The sequence below is a fragment of the Notolepis coatsorum genome, assembly GCF_963971535.1.
Source record: "Notolepis coatsorum genome assembly, chromosome: 3".
NCBI classification, from domain to species: domain Eukaryota; kingdom Metazoa; phylum Chordata; class Actinopteri; order Aulopiformes; family Paralepididae; genus Notolepis; species Notolepis coatsorum.
The window spans coordinates 59,166,654-59,188,592 of record NC_140167.1 but is presented as its reverse complement, the minus strand read 5'-3'; the positions used below and the strand labels follow the sequence as shown (position 1 = coordinate 59,188,592).

The window sequence follows — 21,939 nt, the reverse complement described above, 5'->3', positions numbered from 1 at the left end:
TCATGAATCTAAATTGAACTGTAGCAGAGATTACCCTATCAGGGGATACTGAACAGCATTGTATTATGAAGAATATTCATTTTTGATGGCTTCTTGCTTTCATGTGCTAGCACTTCACAGCACACCACACACTGAGGTTTTGGTCCCTCTCTTTTGTCCTCAATGTAAGAAAACCCATATTTAATGTAGTCAGTGTCGTATTTGCATTTCGCCATGTTTACAAATGCTCGAATCAATGAGCGCTAACTGATGTGACAACGTTAGTGTTAGTCATGACAACGCTGGCAGCAAACGGCTACTGCACGCGTGCTGCATCATGGGAAACGTATGTCCTTCAAAATAAAAGTGCAGCATAAAAAAAACACTGATCTAAAGCACCTTTAACATGATACCTTGGGAATAGCCTAAATATTGAGAGCATTTTCTAAGGGGTACATATTGTAGGAATTAAAATGTTCCTAGATTCATAGAGGTGTTTGATAAATGAAGACAGTCAACATTTGAATTTGTGTGAGCTGCCATATTTACAGTAAATCTTGAGTTCCTGATGGGAGCTGGCAACTGGACTTAATCTTGCCTAGCACTCCCCCCTAAGCAACTGTTTTAATCCTTCCAGACACTTAGGTCTTTAACCTATTTAGACCTAAAACGCCTGCAAAAAATTCACTATATAGCCTGCATATACACACAAATGTGTTTCCCGGTTGCAATGGGTTAAGTAACCAAAAACTAATTTCCTAATTTTCCTCATCAATGAGACTCAAATGTCAAACACCAAAGTAATGATAATTCAATGAATAACTAAACAACAAAATAACAGATCCTGCTGAAGGCAGCACTCTTGAGCAAAATGACCTTGAGAAACCAATGACTCCACTAGTTATACAATCCCAATACTCCTCTCAGCTTCGGCCAACCTTACTTGTCTGCATTTCAAATAGATACTGTACTTTTACAAATAGAGATTATGTTCTCAAAGGCCTACAGCAGAGTGAATGAGTCACCTGGCATGTTGATGGTCTGGTCTCCCAGGAAGAGACGCCTGGCGATGCTGCGACGGTACCAGGCTCTGGGAAACGCCAGGATCTCACTCAGACGCCGCATGTCGTACTTGAAGGAGGCTGAGCCGATGTCACATACCGCTGAGAGGGAAGAGATATGGGGGGAGAAGACAAATTATATATTCAGACTCTTGGTACAGACTACTTCTACAGAGTACTTCTGTTGTGCCGAACTATGCTAACGTTGTTGGGAAAGCGACTGTGTAAATGGTAAAATGTTAAATGGTACATTTATATAGTGCTTTTATCCAAAGCGCTTTGCAATTTGTTCCTCACATTTTACCCATTCACTCACACATTCACACACCGATTACGGAGGCGACTATGCAAGGTGCCAACCTGCTCATCGGGACCAGTTAGGGGTTAAGTGTCTTGCTCAAGGACACTTCAACACACTGCCCGGGAGGAGCGGGACCAAGAACCTCAGGATTACCAGACGACTGCTCTACCTCCTGAGCCTACCTAGCAGACCTCCTCACCCCCTATATACCAACGTCAGGGCCCTCAGATCAGCGGATAAGGGTCTCCTAACCACCCGTAGGTCCAACTTCAAGTCTAGGGGGGGGGGGGTGCTTTTGCTGTCGCAGCCCCTGACTGCTGGAACAGCATCCCCATGGCTTTTTGTATAGAAATAGAGCCAACTTCCCTATGATTAGTAGAAAGAGAGTTGTTGAAGCAGTGTTCCTATCTGTTTTGGATTACGGAGATGTGATTTATAGACATGCAGCGGCTTCCACTCTTAAGCCCTTAGACTCTGTTTATCATTCAGCCATTAGATTTATCACCGGTGATAGTTATGGTACTCACCATTGTATCCTATATAATAAGGTCGGGTGGGCCTCTCTGGCAGAAAGACGTAAGTTGCATTGCAATCTTTTTATCTATAAAGCCATAATTAGAGATTGTCCAAATTATATTAGTTCTTTATTGGAATGGACCACTGGACCCTGTCGTACACGATCCAGTTTTTGGCTTACACTTAGAGTGCCTAGAGTTTGTACTGAACTTGGTAGATCTGCTTTTGGCTTTTTTGCCCCTACATCATGGAATACCCTGCAGGAAACACTGAAACTAGACACTCTAGTGTCTATGGGTCGGTTTAGAACCTTAATGACCAATCAGGTCACCACAATATGTAATTGTTTTTAAATTATTACCTCTGTTTTAATTTTGAGCTATTTTATTCTTTTTAAAAGATGTTTTATTATTTTTTTTTTAATGTATTTTAAAATGTGCTCTCAATTATTCTGATTGTCTGATGTCTTTATATTTATGAACACACTGTGACACTTGTGTATGTAACATCTCGACGGCACTGTAAATGAGTTTAATTACTCAGTGTATTATCGAGTATAAATAAAGATTGAATGAATGTCCGTCAAATCTGCCCCCTCCATAGAGTCCTTTAAATCTAAACTCAAAACTCATCTATACTCCCTAGCCTTCCCTGACTCACTCTGACTCTTGCCTTGTTTGTTTTGACGTGTTGTTCGGTTTCTTTATCTGTCCGTTGGTTGTTTATATTTTCTGTTTATTTTATACTTTAGGAGCACTTTCTTTGGTATGCGACTTACTGTGAAGCACTTTGGTTGACAAGTGTCATGTCTAAATGTGCTATACAAATAAATTTGATTGATTGATTGATTCCCTGATTGATTCCCTGTCGCCCTGTGTGTTCAGTGACAAGAACCCTTTGGTTTTTTAACATTAAGCTGTGGAAACATTATGTTGATGATATCATTTGCTTCTGTGAATCAAATCTATATTAATTTCCTACCTAAACAACAACCTTTATCAAATTTACAGCGGACAGCAGTTAACAGCTTTCAAATAATAAATATATATTGTTAATATATATACACCATGAAGCTGAAATGAAGCTTCCTATAGAGGTAGCATAGGAAGTTGAACTTTTTAAGTTTTAGGCCGTCTCAAATGGGTAGGATGCAGTAGGAAGTGTCCTTTCTATGGACCTCGTTTTGGTTACATTCCGAGGAAGCATGCAGTGGTTCCTTAGGTGTTGTGAAGAAGGCACGACAACGCCTCTACTTCCTCAGGCGCCTAAGGAAGTTCCAAGTCAGCCAGAAGATCCTTAAGAACTTCTACTCATGTACAATAGAGAGCATCTTGACCGGCAACATCACCTCCTGGTTTGGGAATAGCACTGCACAAGACCAAAGCAGACTACAAAGAGTGACACGTTCAGCCGAACGCACAATTGGAGGGGGGCTCCCCACCCTCCAGAACATTTACTACAAGCGTTGCAAGGGCAAGGCTAAGAGAATCATTAAAGACTCCAGTCACCCGAACAACTGCCTCTTTGAACTGCTGCGGTCAGGCAAGCGATACAGGAGTCTCAAGGCGAGCACAGAAAGACTCAGAAGAAGCTTCTATCCCCAGGCCATCAGGCTGCTAAACGAACAATGAATGAACACTACACAACAACAACCACCAAACGCACATAGCACACACATCCACACGCACACACTCACTTTAAACAAACACACTGTAGCACCCACTCCACACACTTATAGCACACACCCACTTTAAACAAACACACTGTAGCACCCACTCCCCACACTTTATATTTATGGATGAAGGATTGCACTACAACTCGTACACCTTACTGTAAATTGTACCTAAAATTGTACCTCATCCCATTTCTGCTTTGCACTAGATAGTACTGTACATTAGTACACTGCATAGTATTGTGTATTGTATATTATATGGTAACTCAGAACATTGTACATATGTCTATACCGAACACTGTGACCTCATTTTCTTCTTCTAAATTCATGCTATATTATGTTATTATGTTATTTGATACTATCTTGTCTAGCACAGTCTCTGGAGCGTAACAGTAAGAAGCATTTTGTATGAAAGTATTCTGTACTTCTGTATGACAACTATTAAAGAACTTGAACTTGAAGTAGGAGCACCCAGAACACCTCGCCGCCCTGCTAACCGGCGAGGAAGAACAAAACAAATGCCTGGTATCTGCTTAAACGAATGGAGACCGGAAGCCCTCGCTTGGAGAGAAGATTTTACAAAAATTAAACGACGGCAAAATAAAAATAAAATCGATCACTTTTTATTTTTAGGTCAAAATCATAAATGTGGAATCACATTACTTCAGTTGTTTCTAGAATTAAAATCACTTTTGCAAGCGTTTGGGTATTTTTCCTTTCTTTCCAACACAGAGGAGGTAGTGATGCTAAACAGAGGGGTGCAATGACTGATCTGGAACTCTGGAGTAGGCCTAGCATGCCAGGCTGATTATAACACGTTTAAAACCTTTTTCTAAAACCTTTTGGATGCCGAGATATCTTATTATTCACCTGCAACAGTTTCCCACTTTATATTCACTACAAGCGCCAGTAGGAGGGGATTGTTCAAATTTAGCGAAAACGAAACATAGTGTCCCGTTTGATGAATAATATTTCCTGCTGTGGATTGTATAGACTAATACATCCATTAATTTAGAACACTGACATTTGTATTCTAGTTTAACTCATTGAGCGCCAAAAACGAGATTTCACGTTTTTCAAAGCCAGCGATGGAGATTTCTCGTTTTTCGTTTTTTATTATTATTATTATTCTAAACAGTCACGCGGACCTTGGTGTGTGTTCCTGGGACCTCTGAGTAAGTTAGAATTGAAATGACGATCGAATCCCGATAGGTGGCAGTATCGCCTACCTTTTGAACTGGGCTAGTTTAGTGTTGGGCCCCCCATGCTGCAGTTGAGAGCACTAGAGAGGGATCAGCAGTGAGTAGAAAGGTACCAATGGCGATCGCGATTTTGAGATTATTATGAAGAGGGCAAAACGATCACACTTATGGATGATAACGTGCATTTTCATCAGACTACATTGGACTCAGCACTTCTGGTAAGTCATAAAAATACTAGTGTCAAACCGGCCGAGGAGGTAACAGTATCTGTCGCCGAGTTGAGAGCACCCCAGACTACAGCCAACTAACGTTCGGCAATGGCGATCGCCTAGAGCGAACTATTGGAGATTATTATGAAGAGGACAAATGGTGACGATCCATCCATAACATAAGGTGCGTTTTCACCAGACTATGTTGGATTCTAGTATTTTCAAATGGGCTGTTTGGATGTACGTTCCTGGATGTAACCTTACCCTGGCACTGCTAACGGGCCAACTAACGTTATATTTATTGATCCTGTTCTGACCTAAGACACTTGGAACAAGAGTGGACAGGGTTTTGGTGGACCTGCTGACAAAAGGTAATGTCTATTTTACCGAACTCCACCATAAAACATGCCTTTGTAATTATCCCAGCGTTAGAAAATGACTTTGTGAATAGAAACATTCCGGGTTTCAGCTGAACAACCCGCATGAAAATGCGCATGCTGCACAAAACACGTCATATCTCGCATTCCAGAAGACGAGACTGGATTATTTTGAAACGGGATGATTTTTAGCATGGGATAGCGCACGAACGAAGGCATGTGTTGGAGTATAAATAGTGCCCGTCAAATGAGCCATACTATTGTCTCCATAGCTATAATATAGAATATACGATGGGTCTGCAAACATCGTGAAAATTGTCAAAAAAGCTGGCTCCAGGGAGTAAAGATGGAAAAACAGCATGGCAGTCAAAGAGTATAAATAACATCTTATTTGCACGATCTGGCTGGATTGCATTTGTCAAAGTTGACTGGTGAGAAAGAGAGAGAGAGAGAGAGAGAGATGTGGGCGAGTCAGTATCACTTAAAAAAAGAAAAGGTTTTAAGAATTTTTTTTGGGGCATTTCATGCTTTATTGATAGGACATGTGTTGCATTGACATGTAGTCCGGATTCGAACCCAGGACATTGCGATTACGCAGCATGCGTCTTAACACATTGGTCGCCAAAATCGCTTTCCAGCGTTATTGCCCGCCATGCGCTGACCGCCAACATCGATGTACAGCGTTTTTTAGATCAATAATTCATTTTTTCGCCATGGCATTCATAATTCATCCACCCAACCCCCGGTGCCCTAGCGGGACCCTAGATGGGACTGCAACGGCTCAATACCGCCGCCTGGTGGATGGTCGGGCGAGTTACACACTCAAAAACCGGAAGTGTCATCGGTGTGTCGAGGAAATTCCTCCGGCAGTCACATCTTGCTACGCGACTCCTGACAGACACTATAGTACATATGGATCGCTGCCATAACGCAATAATCGATATGATTTCGGCGTTTATTGCGCCATACAAACCAGAAATGGATCTAGGTGATCGGCGTCGAATAAGTGGGATCTTTCTCCGCCAGTATCATCGGCGCATGGTAAGGGGACACTAACGTTATTTTCAACCCGATTGTGCATTTCCTTGTTTGCAAACAGTCTGATCAATATATCCACCCATACTACATAAAGCCGTTACTGATGATCAAGGAATTATAAACGACCCCCCCCCCCTTTCCTCCACGCATGATGAAGCATAATGTATACCGATCATATACATTTGAATTTTTTTATATAGCGTGTATGGGAAAGAAACGCCAATCGATAATCTATCATATGCGTCAGGGCCTATAACTACTGTTTTTGGAATTACAGCAGAAAAGATTAAAAACATACTTATATTCTCGAAGGTTAATTAACACAACAATGTATGAATGAAAAAGTATAACATTCCCACATCCTGAATGATAGATAATCGATGTTGAATGGGCCATAGTAATGTCAATATAGCAATACAATTTAAAAAGTTATAGCCCTGCAAAGAAGGTAAACATCTCCATAGGCGTTTAACGATGGCAGAGAGTGGTATAAGATAGGCACAACCCCCGGCGGTCAATGTGTTAACGTGGGGCGCCCCGAGTCCCCGCCAACAACATTTATATACGTGATTGGGCGCCATCCTTTGAACGCCAACCATGATTTTAATATTCTATTCAATGTCAGGGACCCGTATGTTGCCGTTAGAAGGCATACTGCGACACAGAGGGTGCAGTACCAGCCAAATCCTCCCAGGTGGCAGTATCGAGCACCCTTTGAAACCTTGTCTGTGTAACGTTCAAATGTCTCGCTTTTCTTTGTCGGGCGAGTCGAACGGTTATCCCGATCGGATTGAGAAGCGTCAAATGCTCCCGATGCATGATGTGTGGTGGATTATGTTGGCGACACGATGGACATCAATACTTGGAATCGCGATCAGATAATTGGAATATTCTTTTTGTGCTTTTTTTTTTTTATAAATAAGCTTTGCAATGCACCCGTAACGTTAACGTAACGTTAGCTGCTAGCTAGCCAACCCAATCACACAGAGAAGCAGCTTCACTAGATAAAATGGGTGGGAGGGATTTGGGGATTCAGGGGGGGGGGAACTCTCGCTCTCTCTCTCTCGTATCTGCTAGTGCAGGTGGGTGACTGTCACTCAAAGCGCATTGCGAGTATGCCAAAAACAGCTTGGACATTGGAAGGGCAGAAAGTGGTGCTCCACAGTACTTGATTAAAAATACAAAACAATGAAATTTATTGAAAAACAAACGTACAGATGTGTTCCATAGACTCACAGGAATTGTGTAAAATTGCCCAAAAAGTGATTTTATTTACTTTCCATGGGACCTTTAACGAGAGAGTGAGGCGCTGTCAAGCCGTCTTGTCTGAATCAGAAAGTGTCTATAGATGCTTTAATGCCAATAGAAAGAATCAGGGCAGATGGGAGAATTCTTTCAATATTGCTTTCAGCTCTATTTCCTGTCTTGCCTACGTTGACTTCCAGGTTATTTTAGTCTGAATAGGAATTGCCTTTTAGACAGTCAAGTACCAGTAGTGGCACCATTTGGGTTCTGACCAATTAGGAACCAGTAGCAACCGGTACCAAACTTAAGTTGACATTTTGTTCATGCCGTTTTCATGGGTTTGTGAGCTTCAACTTGGCTCACATGATCCATCTGATGCCTACAAACTCACGCATGCGCGTATCAACAATTTGGAGTCAGTCAGTCTGCGAGTGTAGGGCCCACGGGTCCATCCAAAAACAGGTTGAACAGTAATGCTGAAAGATTTAACACGTGACAAACAAGGATTGCGTTTTCCAGGGTGGCTGTAGTACCTGAGATGTTGATGAGGGTGGTGTCCATCTTGCCACCCTTGGCAGGGATGAAGCTCTCAATGAAGGTGGGCCCCCCCGTGCGACGCATCCTGGACAAACTGACTTTTACAAACTCCAGGTTGATGCTCAGAGAATCCTTCCTCCCAGTCACTGAAGACGGCTCGTCATCAACTGTGCCTTCAGTAAAAAAAATTTAAAATAAAACTTAGATTAATTTGATTCACGCTAGGTTTTATTAGTGAACATCAATTTATAAAGGCAGGCTACTTTTGAGAGTATAATGTTATTATCAAAAAGTATTGAAACAGTCCTTTTGCCTCCCTACTAGTGCTTGATATCTTCACCCTGCTGCACACGCGGTTTCATCCTTGTTGCATGCTTGTGCCTAACTTGAATTAATAGCTAGTGTGAAAAAAAAATTAAAATAGGCTACCACTTGTACCAATGGCATGGAAAACAATGGAGAATGGGTAAACAAACATGGCTTTCACATGGCTTGGCATGGCTGAAAAAACTAATAACTGTATTTCCTTAGTGCTCCACTTCAAAGCTTGCACTATTGTATGTGTAATACCCTGACCAGAATTGGTTACCTGAACATCAGTCTACCTTACAGCCAGCAAATCGTGTCTCTGGGATGTGCGTAGTGACATTTCCAGATAACCATGCTCCCATTGCTATATAATGTCACTTTCCTCAATATATATTTGATTATCTTTGTTCAGCAAACCAAGAACGAGGTCTACATTCGGACTGCCCAGATGGATTTCTGGATCTGACCAACCAGGGCTGTTGCACAGCCGGTCTCGGTTTTGGAACATGCACGGCGAGGCATCAAAGACCCCAAGGTCCCCACTTTAGATACTTTTAGGTTTAATAACACTTCACACAACTGACTTATACAGTTCTTAGTCTAACAGGTTCAATAAAAAAAAATACTAGTTTTGTACTCAACTCTCTGCCGGAGGCAGCCCAGTGACAGCAGACTTCTGCTTGCCGGCGCCGTAGGGGTGGAAGACGTAGAGCGAGAAGTCGGACATGCAGGCGGTGAAGCTGAGGCCAGACGAGTTGCTGGGGGGGGCGCTGAGGTCCGACTGGCTGCTGCTGTGGCGGCTCCGGCCCAGAGGGCTCCCCAGCAACGGAGATGCTGGGAAGGTGGGAGAGAGAGGATGGGCGAGAGGATGGGAGAGGGAGGATGGGAGAGGGAGGATGGGAGAGAGAGGATGGGAGAGAGAGGATGGGAGAGGGAGGATGGGAGAGAGAGGATGGGAGAGGGAGGATGGGAGAGAGAGGATGGGAGAGAGAGGATGGGAGAGAGAGGATGGGAGAGGGAGGATGGGAGAGGGAGGATGGGAGAGAGGATGGGAGAGAGGATGGGAGAGGGAGGATGGGAGAGGGAGAATGCGAGAAGGTGCAGAAGTTCATGTTTAAGTCGAACCTTTATTACCGGTAATCCGTTTTGGGAGAAATCCGTCCTCTGCGTTTGACCCATCCTTACTATTTAGGAGCAGTGGGCAGGAAACCTAGCATGCATGTCTTTTGACACACAGAAAGAAGCCCTGCTGGGGTTTGAACCCAGGACCTTCCTACTGTGAGGCAACAGTGCTAACCACTGCGCCACCGTGCTGCCCGAGTTAAACAGATGATTCCCTTGGTTTTCAACCTACAGTAGATCATATTTTTCTTATCCTCTGGCCAAGGAATTGTGTTTTTCGGGGCACTTGAGTCGGCTGCAGCTCTCCTGCTTGTAATCTAACCCAACAGGGCAGCCGCACAACAGACACATCTATTTTAACCAAAAATAGAAGGAATCATTTATAATTTATTTATAATTATGTCCTATCAGTCATTTCAGCATGTAAATAAATACACATTTGACTGCTATTTCAGGACTTTTTCATCAAATGTTAAATATATATCTAGTTGAATTCACAATACAAAGCCTATTAGCTCCATTTCTGAGCAGCATTTCTCTAAGCTCACACCTTTGCTGCTGGGGGGCGGTTTGAGGATGTGCTGGGATGGAGGTGTGGAGGAGGGCGGGTGCGAGGGGCCCTCGGTGGGGTGGGCTCCCTGGGGGATCTCCAGCTCGCCGCGGTTGGAGGAGAAGACCAGGTCCAGCGAGGGCAGCTTGAGCATACACTCCACCCTGGACATGGGCAGGCAGCTGAAGCGGATCTGAGAAGGCTGGGAAACAGAAAAATGGACAATGCAATCCAATTAAGTTTATATTTCTTCAATTCTATCTACCGGTCTGCGGTGTGTTTACCTTCCCGATTCCTCTGTTACTCTGACCTAAATGGCAGATTTAATTATACAACGTTTCTGGACGGACCATTGGATTAAACTAGAGTACTAGACGGACTACGCGAAGAGATCAAGCAAAGCAATAGCACGTCACTGATTAAATACAAATAGAAGAAAATCATTTTAGAGAAATACAGAAATGAGGAGGGTAGGTCAAATTAAATTGTTGATGCTTATTTAATGTTGAAACTGTTAGCAAAGCTACTGCTTTGTGTAATGAGGTAAATATGATGTAATTATTTCTCTTTTTAGATTTTTCCCTTTTGATTTAATGACAATGTTCTTCTTCGTCCTGCTCCTTCTTGAACACATCCATTGAAAGAAAGAAAGAAAGAAAGAAAGAAAGAAAGAAAGAAAGAAAGAAAGAAAGAAAGAAAGAAAGAAAGAAAGAAAGAAAGAAAGAAAGAAAGAAAGAAAGAAAGAAAGAAAGAAAGAAAGAAAGAAAGAAAGAAAAAAAGAAAAAAAGAAACAAAGTTATGTTAGTATGCATGATTCTTGTGGCTCGCGGTGAAAATAGAGCAGATGCTGAAACTATGGAGCCGGCAGGAAACTGGCTGCTTTGGCATCCGGTGTGTCCCCGGCATTATGCTCTATTCCATGACAGAACAGACAGGTCAACTTGTCCGTCAACTAAGCTACTGTTACATCAGAGAACAACTACAGTATGTGTCCTGACCAGTGTTGGGCTCGCTACAATAAAACATATATATTCGTTGTTACTTGTTACTCATTTCACATGTAAAATGATTACATTACGCATTACTCTCTGGGAGCAGTAATCTGTAAAATGCTCAACTAAAGAGCCTCACAAAGGGTCATGGAGGCGTTTGACCGAAGCGTTAGTCAGCGCTGTGGCACCACCCACCTGCACTCTGACGTAGACCACCACGTCCACGGGGAACGAGGAGTAGGCGGAGGTGGAGGACGATACCAGGGAGGTGGTGGACTCCTCCAGCGGCTCCACGGGCTCAAACTGACCCATGTCCTCCTCCTGGGAGGCTACAGCTGTGAGGGGAACACACACACACACACACACACAAAACACGCACATAGACACAGTTACCTACTGGTACAGACAAATGTGTCTATGCACAGCGATTCGTGCCACATGTGTACATTTTCATTTTCCAGATTATTCCAGATTGCGAAAGTACAGAATGTAAGCTTTCAAATGATGAGTCATATTTTTTAATCTGAGAATGTTTTGAAGATGATTTTGATCATTTAAATCTTGTAAAGCAGTCTGTTTTCTAGAACAATTAACACATTCAGTGCCAATCACTGAGTAACACGTTTCTGAGGCCCGACCGTTGAGTGGCAATCACGTGTTAACACGTTTCTGGGTCGTTTTTAGTTTTTTTGATTTTAATACCCTATTCACTGTCAGGGAGGCGTGTAGCTTTATGCCAAGCAAGCAGTGCAAAAATTTACCGTAGTGGCATGCAGTAATGCGCCTTTCATTTTCGCGGAAATAGGCTGTCTATTGCCATTCTCTTTGACAAACTCTAACCTTAACCAGCTCCTTAACAACGCCTAAACTTAACCGTTCTAACCTTAACCAACTCCGAAACAATGCCTAACCTTAACCTTAACCTTAACCATGCCTAACCTTAACCATAGAAATTATATTGCCATTCTCTTTGACAAACTCTAACCTTAACCAGCTCCTTAACAGCGCCTAAACTTAACCGTTCTAACCTTAACCAACTCCGAAACAATGCCTAACCTTAATCGGCGAAAGAATACACGTTAAAAAAAATCACGTTAAAAAATATTTTCGATGAGATTCGAACTCGCCAGCAAACAAGCCATAGGATCCACAGCCATGTGTCCTTGCCAATTGAGCTATTTGTTGGATACTGAATAAGGGGCGGTGACTTATATATATTGAGCTCCGCTCGTGTCGCATGCGCGGGCACCTCGCGCGAGCACGCCGGCGCACGCACGCACCTGAGCGAGCACGCCGCCGCCGGTGCACGCACGGTAGCATTTGTCTGAAAAGAAGGGCGCTTTACCGCACTAGCGTGCGGTGACGAATGCGGAAGCATTTTTGCACTGCTTGCTTGGCATTAACGTACAGGCGTCAGGGAGCTGTGTGTTGCCTGTAAAATGCATACTGGGACTCCGAAGGTGCAGTACTGGCCGCATCCTACCAGGCGGCGGTATCGAGCACCCTTTGAAACATTGTGTCTTGGGCTGTGCATCGATTATATAGGTCTGGGTGGACTTTTCTTTGTCGGTCAAGTGGAGCGGTTGTCCCGATCGGATTGAGAAGAATCAAGTACTCCCGATCCGTGTTTTGTGATGGATTATGTTGGCGACACAATGGACATAATTACTTGGATTGGCGATCAGATAATTGGAATATTCTTTTTGGGGCACATCCTAGTCAAGGTAACGGCTATATGATATCAATATTGCGTTAATCCGAGCATGTCTTCATTGTGATCCGAAAGTGTTACTGTAACGTTACTCCACAACGTATGCCGTTGGTGGCGATCAGAGCATCAAAAAACGACCCCCCCCCCACCCTTTCATGCATTCATGATGGAACATAATACCTATCATATGCATTTGATTTTTTAATTGTAGCGTGTGTAGGGACGAAATGCCAATGCATTTAGTATAATACACGTTGCATGCTATTACCAGCCTCCCAGGAATTACCCTAGACCGCTCTAAAACCATACTTATATTCACCATGGTATAAAACGGGAACGTATGGATGGAAAAATTATTTCTTTTTTGCATCTTGACCGGTAGAAACTCAGTGTCAAATGACCATAGTATTGGATCCATAGCTATAATATAGAATATAGTTATAGCTCTACAAACAAGGTGAAGGACTCCATTAGTTTAATGCTGGCACTGAATAGATTGGCCCCGGAAACAACGTTGCACCCAATGTGGTAAGGACACAAATTGCCTCTCAAGGATTTTCACACTTCAGTCAGTTTGGGCTGGGCGTCAACAACGCCACTCGCCTGAATAGCATTAACATAATTAAGTGCTGTCACAGTAATGTCATGACTGTGAAAAGTCTACATGACATTATACAGCAGATAACCTACAGTACACACAGTCCTCATATCCCTCCTAGTTACACACAGTCTTCATATCCCTCCTAGTTACACATACACACAGTTGCTTCTTTCTTTTGATTTATTCATTAAATTGTTGGGAACAATCTCAATAAAGGAACATGACTAGGTACTAGGTGTATGCATAGCTGTCAACATAGGCAGGAGACAAAACGTGTACATTTTAGCCCCGCCCCTTCCCCCGGCCCCGCCCCCTCCCACTCGGCCCTGCCCCCTCCCAATGGAGCTGCCTCGTCGCTTGCCATCTGCTGGTCAAAACCTGTATGTACCCAGCCATTCGTTTAAGGGTAAACTGTAAATGTTTTTTCACAGGAAATGCACTGTATTATTTTACAGAATACTTTTGTGTTCCTACTTTAAGTGTAAATGCTATAAATACAGTAAATTACATTTTATCAAAATATTAACCATTAAATAAAGGTTGTAAGCTGTAAATGTATTTGATTTTACTGTAAATGTTATGAATTGAAAATGGGGGAAGAAGTCCTTCTCTGGTCTGCATCCCCTTAACAATTGTGTATTGCGCCATACTGTATTATGCCCATTCTGCAATCTGTTAAAGTTAGCAATCAATCAATGTATTACCATAGTGTCTTTATACCTTCATCACTGTAGGCTACATATTAATACTACAACTCGTTAAAGCTATAAAAAATACCTATGGTCATTAATTTAGCAGTGGGAATATCATTTTTGGAACAGTGTGTGTGTCTACAGAGAAAAGTGAGATAGAAAAAAAGCCAATGCGATTTTGTGTTTTTCCTCAATATCTCTGCAATGCCTGCGAGTTACCAGTAACTGTATTTGTCATACCATGACAATTCACGACAACTTTTAAAACGGATCAATTTATATTTATAAATCGCATTCAGGAAATTGGGCGTCAGTGAAGGCATGCTCTCCGTGGAGGAATGAGAGGAGGGGACAGGGGAGGCGCAGAGCAAACGGCTGTTCACCAAACATTTACACATTCCTGCATCACATACAGTAACTTTGTATTGTTTTATCCACAGAACATTTGCAAACCTTTTGTTCCAGAGACAAAAGCCACAGAGTGTCTTTTGTGTCTCTGTACTCAGGTAGAAGTAATAATCCCCACCACCAAAATTAATATCTACCCAAACCAAAAGCCCTGGGTAGACAAATCCGTCCGTGAGGCTCTGAAAGTGCGCACATCAGCATACAACACCGGGCTGGTGACAGGCAACATGGAAGAACACAAGATGGCAAGATACAACGTCAGGAGAGCAGTAATAGAGGCAAAACGGCGTTACAGGGATAAAGTTGAACTTCAGTTTGAACAGGCTGACTCTAGAGGCATGTGGCAGGGCCTCAGAACAATGACAGACTACAAAGGAACCCCCCTCAAACTGAACAGTGACATCTCCTTAGCAAATGATCTCAACTCCTTCTATGCGAGGTTTGAGGCTGTGAATAACAACACCAGCCTACAAACCACGGCAATGGGGGGGGGGGGGTCTGCTGATGGAGACTCAGTGTTCAGGGTAACAGAGCATGAGGTGAGACGGATCTTTAAAAAAGTGGATATCAGGAAGGCAGCAGGACCGGACGGCATCCCCGGCCGCGTCCTAAAAGTCTGTGCCGACCAACTGGCCCCGGTATTCACTGACATCTTCAACCTGTCCTTGGAACAGGCCGTCATCCCCACCTGTCTGAAGAAGTCCACCATCATCCCTGTACCCAAAAAATCTACGCCCGCTTGCCTCAACGACTACCGCCCTGTAGCCCTCACCTCCATAGCCATGAAGTGCTTTGAGAAGCTAGTGAAGGGCTACATCTGTTCCTCCCTCCCCATCAACCTGGACCCTCTGCAATTTGCATATCGCCCCAACAGGTCCACGGAGGACGCCATAGCCCATGTGCTGCACACAGCAGCATCACATCTGGACAAGAGGAAGGGGAACTATGTGAGAATGCTGTTCATCGACTACAGCTCAGCATTCAATACCATAGTCCCCTCCAAACTCATAGCCAAGCTCAGGGACCTGGGCTTGAACTATGACCTGTGCCAGTGGGTCCTGGACTTCCTGACGGGCAGACCCCAGGTGGTAAGAGCCGGCAACTGCACCTCCTCATCCATCACGCTCAACATAGGGGCCCCCCAGGGCTGTGTTCTGAGCCCCCTCCTCTACTCCCTGTACACACACGACTGCGTAGCACAGCGGAACAACAACACCATCATCAAATTTGCTGATGACACAGTAGTGGTGGGCCTGATCTCTGCCAACGACGAAAGGGCCTACCTGGAAGAGGTAGAGAACCTGTCACAGTGGTGTCAGGAGAACTGCCTCTCCCTGAACGTCAGCAAAACAAAAGAGATGATTGTGGACTTCAGGAGGTCGGGGGTCAAGGACTACAGCCCCCTCAGCATCGACGGGGCACCAGTTGAGAGAGTGAACAGTTTCAAGTACCTCGGAGCCCACATATCCGAGGACTTGACATGGACCACACACATTGACAGTGTTGTGAAGAAGGCACGACAACGCCTCTACTTCCTCAGGCGCCTAAGGAAGTTCCAAGTCAGTCAGAAGATCCTTAGGAACTTCTACTCATGTACAATAGAGAGCATCCTGACCGGCAACATCACCTCCTGGTTTGGGAATAGCACTGCACAAGACCGTAGCAGACTACAAAGAGTGACACGTTCAGCCGAACGCACAATTAGAGGGGGGCTTCCCACCCTCCAGAACATTTACAACAAGCGGTGCAAGGGGAAGGCTAAGAGAATTATTAAGGACTCGAGCCACCCGAACAACTGCCTCTTTGAACTGCTGCCGTCAGGCAAGCGATACCGGAGTCTTATGGCGAGCACAGAAAGACTCAGAAGGAGCTTCTATCCCCAGGCCATCAGGCTGCTAAACGAACAATAATCGCTAAACGAACAATAATCACTATGCAACAACCATCAAATGCACACAGCACACACACCCACACGCACACACACACTCACTCAAACAAACAACACACTGCAGCACCCACTCTCCACACTTTAGATCACACAAACACACTTACACTTTATATTTATTGATAAAGGATTTGCACTACAACTCGTACACCTACTGTGAATTGTACCTAAACTGCACCTCGTCCATTTATGCCTTGCACTATATAGTATTGTATATTAGTACACTGCACAGTATTGTATATCGTATGGTAACTACGTCTACGAACATTGTACATATGTCTAAACTGAACACTGTGACCTCTTTTTTTTTCTTCTAATTTTTACTATGTTTTTATTTCATACTTATCTTGTCATGCACAGTCTCTGGAGCGCAACAGTAAGAAGCATTTTGTACAAAAGTATTCTGTACTTCTGTATGACAACTATTAAAGAAACTTGAAACTTGAAAACTTGATCAAGAGACACTGGTTAAGTTGATTTGACACCCTCGGTGCATCAGTCTCTCCCCTGAGCTCTGAGCTTTATCCGGTCGCTGTTCTTATTCTTCTTCGGGTCGCAACCGTCTCCCGGTCTGACTTCCTGTGATAACGTTCTAATCTACACTGCTGCCACCTGTCATCACGGAGGGGAATTGCAGCCATTTTGTAAAAATTAATAAGTACAAAATACATGCCAATTCCGTGAACCGTGAACAGGGCGTGAAGGTTGAAAAAACAGGAGAATCCCGGGAAAAACGGGAGGGTTGACAGCTATGGGTGTATGGTTCCAAATTGTGGCCAATTTCACTTCCGTGTTTACCAGTGATGTCATTGGTCGGGTCACCTGACCCAGCGGCCCAATCGCGTAACTCACTCAGCGACAGACACTGGCGTTGGTGAGCAGCTGCTACAGCTGCGAGTGAGTTAGTGACATGGCTGGTCATAGAGCTGCTTCCCATCGAAATACATTATAGCTGTTAGTGACCAGCGTAGTGTAGTTTCACGTGCACTGACATGTGTAGTGTAGATTCACTGACCAGTGTAGTGTAGTTTCACTGACCTGTGTAGTTTCACTGACCTGTGTAGTTTCACTGACCTGTGTAGTGTAGTTTTGCTGAGCTGTGTAGATTCACTGACCTGCATAGTGTAGTTTCACTGACCTGTGTAGTGTAGTTTCACTGACCTGTGTAGTGTAGTTTCACTGACCTGGGTAGTGTAGTTTCACTGACCTGTGTAGTTTCACAGACCTGTGTAGTGTAGTTTCACTGACCTGTGTAGTTTCACTGACCTGGGTAGTTTCACTGACCTGTGTAGTATAGTTTCACTGACCTGTGTAGTGTAGTTTCACTGACCTGTGTAGTTTCACCGACCTGGGTAGTTTCACAGACCTGTGTAGTGTAGTTTCACTGACCTGTGTAGTTTCACTGACCTGGGTAGTTTCACTGACCTGTGTAGTATAGTTTCACTAACCTGTGTAGTGTAGTTTCACTGACCTGTCTAGTGTAGTTTCACTGACCTGCGTAGTGTAGTTTCACTGACCTGCGTAGTTCCTCTCCACAGGGGTGATGGGGATGGTCTCCAGGGCTTTCTCCAGGAAGTCCAGCAGACAAGGGCTGATGACCATCTCCTCTGGAAGCGTCTGCAGAGCCACCCAGGCGTACAACTTGGCTGCCTTCACCCCCCCAGTGCCCTTCCCCTTGGCTGCTGCAAGGGATACATGGGACTGTTATGGCAGTCTGGATTACAGGCCATCTACCAACATGTGTTTACAATGAGATCCCAGGTGAGTGATGTTGGCCGTCTTTTGTTTTCTTACTTTTATATAAATAAATAATTAGCAATTGGTCTTTGCAGGTGAAGTCTGCCTTTCCTTTCACCCAGACCCAATCTGTAATTATTTGACCATATAAATCGTGGCTGTGTATGCTCGTAGGTTTTTCAAGAGTTTGTCCCGGAAATGGATCTCTATCAATTTGGGGCATTTGTTTGCATTAGGATTGCAGATTACACCTTTTAATCAAAGACGACATTTAGGATGTAGGTTGAAATGGCATGCATTTCCTTTAGGGGGATAGTAGTTGTAGATGGAGTGGGGGCCACTATGAGGCCATGCAGCGCTCTAGTGGCGGTCATTAGGTCATGGTGCTAGCAGCATGCAGGTAAGGGTCTCGGTATACTTGCTTTCAACCATGCGTATGAGCAGACAGCATTGTTCACATACTTACCTGTGTATTTTGCGGGTACCTGGAGGATTGAAAAGTCTATCCACTAGGGGGCAGATCAGGCCAAAATCCTCCCTCGCCGGGCATATAGAATTATATAGAAGAAGAATATCTTCCTTGTGGACTATCCACTATCCAGATTTGCAACATAAAAAAAAAACACGGCAACACTCAAGGAGGTTATGTTGAGATGATGGCAGAAAAAGGTCTCTAAACTGTGTTATTTTTTTTCAGCTTTCCAGGTTGAGTTTTAGCATTTAGTGCGTCACATATACACTGCCCCGGACGCCTGAATACTTTCCACAACAAATTCGTGTTTCCGCGTCTCTGATTGGCCACGCGCGTTTCTGGTCATGTGACATGTGCGCCAATCGTGGGACTGCAAGTTTTTGGATGGTTAAGCTTAGGCGCTCTTTCGAAGTTGGTTAAGGTTAGAGTTTGTCTTAGAGCATGGCGATAGAACGCCAGCCCTGATTCCAAACTCTAACCTTAACCAACTGCGAAAGAGTCGCCTAAGCTTAACCAGTGATAAACTAGGCGTTAGGTAGTTTGCAGGCCGTTAGACCCGGACATAGGCGCAGAACTTGCCGTCCCACGATTGGCGCACATGTCACATGACCAGAAACGCGCGTGGCCAATCAGAGCGCAAAACTCTAACGCGGAAACACGAATTTGTTGTGGAAAGCATAGACGCGCCCCGGACGTGTCATTTCTTGCTTTTCTCAAAAGCAAAGTATACTGAGACCCTAAGGATGAAAACACTAAAGTACCTGATGGAAGAGGAGGGGGTGGGGGATGCAGGAGCGAGTTAGTCTTGCCCGGGACGGCGCTTGGAGGGCCGCTATCTTTCATACCATACAGCGTGGACTCTTTGGAGAGGGTGCGTGGGAGGGAGGAGCCTCGTGAGGCGCTGGGTGACTCCGTCTTCAGGGTCTTGGAGTTGTAGTGCAACTGGAGGAGTGGGAAAAAGAAGACAATCAGGCGGTGGTCTGTTGCAGCTACACCCACCGCGTCATACCTCTTTATTCCCCAACGGCAACATGGGCCTGATGTTGCACATTATTTTCTTCTTGTTACCCCCCAGACAAGCACTTCTGCGTTAATAAATTAATAAATAAAGTATTAGCTCCATGTCATTATTCTTTCTGAACTCTAAAATCAATGACCATATCCAGGTTTTTTTTTTACAATGAAATACAAAAACTATTACAAAAAGATTTATGAGATTATTTCTTCTATCTTCTGATGATATATGAAAGGGGGCATGGCTTATGCATAGGTGCGTGGCTTAAGAATGGGGGTGTGGTTAACCTAGACCAATAAAAGTGGAGTTCATCGACACCTCCCATAAGTGTGTGTGTGTGTGTTTCTCCCAGCGGAAGTCGTTTTGAGCCAAGAAAGTTGGAGATTAGCGCAATTCATTCTTATGGGAGAAAATTAGGACAACAAAAAATAAAATACTTGTTGTTGAGATTTGAAAAAGATTCTAGAATTCAGGTCCTTGACCAAATCGGATCAGAACTATAGAAGTTATAGCTGGTGCAGACAGAACCATGGGAGTGATTGCAAATTGCAACACCCAGGTCTACCAATGTTAACATGCCTACAGAGTACACAAGAGAAGAGTACACACTCTGGATGAGCTTTGGGACAATTTGGGTCCAATAACAGTTGGGGAGAAAACCTTAACAGCCCCAACCTTGACGTCTACTCCTGGAATGTAGAAGACGGTGGTCTCCAAGTCGTTGGATTTGGTCTGAAGGGAGGAGGGCACCTTCTTGCCAGCCAGGAGGTGGGTGGTGGAGGTGTAGGTGGGCTGCAGCTTCTTCTTCTTGGGTGGAGACTCCTGCTCCAGACTCCTGAGGCTGCGATCACAGCTCCTATGGGACACGAGTTGTTAGAAGGTACTTTCTGCCATCAATGTACACATACACATTTTTTCCCTTTCCTCTCTCAATCTCTAACTATTACTGTAGCACAACCAGTGAAAGAAGAATGGTTAAGGTTATATCACATATCATTTTATAATGAGGTCATTTCATTTCAAAGGCCGTTCATATTTGAGTAGTCTGATCACAGCAGAATAGGTCAGTCAAGGTTCCTCAAAACATTCACATTCCCAGAACCGAGAGGCACCAGGGTATGTGCACAATTCTCAACTTCAAATGTAATGCCCTTTAAGACCTGTTGAATATACCTGTATAATACCTATACAAGGAAATATGAAAATTATATAAAACAGTATACAATGTTGTTGCGTTTTGTTCATTGAAAATCGAATTGGAAATTAACATAAGTTAACTAGGGATGCACTGCCATCAATATAAAAAAAATTTGGCTGATGTTATATGTATATATATATATACAGAGTAAAGTATTCCTAGCCCAATTTTACTGGCAGCGCTCACGCTGTTGATCTTAATATAATTTCTTGTGGAAGTGCTGTTCTGTTATCTGCAACCAAAGCCATTCTGGGGTGTTGGCAGGCTGGCTATCTGTCAATCTCATTGTACTGTAAATATCTATCTAAATATCTATCCAGTAAGAACTTTTATCCCAGCTAATCTCTTTACAATCTAAGTGACATCATTATTGTGCTGTCAGAACTCTCATATTTGTATTTGTATCTTGTTATATGGCAGGAAATACTTAGCTGTAAGTTGATCAATCTAGTGTGATCTAATTTATTATTTGAATTAGACATAAAACAATTATTATTAACACATTGTGCTCCAAAAACGTGATAATTCGTTATTGCCCGCCAATGCGTTGTGCGCCAACAACGAATAAACTCGTTTTTGGGATAAATATTTCATTTTTTCGCCATGGCATTCATAATTCATCCAGCCTCCCTCCGGGACTGCAGCTGGACCCTGTCTGATATTGCAACGCCTCAATACCAATGCCTGGTGGATGTCGGGCGAGTTACACTCCAAGCCAAACCGGAAGTGGCGCTCGGTGCATCGAGGAAATTCCTCCGGCAGTAATATATTGTAACGTGGATCTAGATACACACTCGAGTGCATGGGATCGCTTTCTAAACGCAATAATCAATATGATTTCGGCGTTTATTGCGTCATACAAACGGGAAATGGATCTAGCAGATCGACGTCAAATAATTGGAATATTTTTCCTCTAGTCTCATCGGCGAACGGTAAGAGGAATATAACGTTATTTTCAGCCCGATTGTTTATTCATTTCACGGCAATCCATCTGATCAACATATCAACCCATACTAAATAAAGCCGTTACTGACGATCAAGGAATTATAA

The 21,939-nt window shown here is 43.7% G+C and overlaps 1 protein-coding gene across 1 annotated transcript in view; it reads right to left on the bottom strand.

Moving 5' to 3' along the window:
- kiaa1109 (KIAA1109) overlaps positions 1–21,939 on the bottom strand; it is a 347,797-nt gene that overhangs the window by 32,644 nt on the left and 293,214 nt on the right. Inside the window, exons 71-78 of the mRNA XM_084310762.1 lie at positions 20,367–20,547; positions 19,438–19,618; positions 17,985–18,149; positions 11,306–11,445; positions 10,119–10,320; positions 9,089–9,280; positions 8,134–8,310; positions 1,005–1,142 (exon numbers count right to left, since the gene is read on the bottom strand). Of these exons, the coding sequence (XP_084166888.1) occupies positions 1,005–1,142; positions 8,134–8,310; positions 9,089–9,280; positions 10,119–10,320; positions 11,306–11,445; positions 17,985–18,149; positions 19,438–19,618; positions 20,367–20,547 (1,376 nt within the window). The remainder of the gene's footprint in view (positions 1–1,004; positions 1,143–8,133; positions 8,311–9,088; positions 9,281–10,118; positions 10,321–11,305; positions 11,446–17,984; positions 18,150–19,437; positions 19,619–20,366; positions 20,548–21,939) is intronic.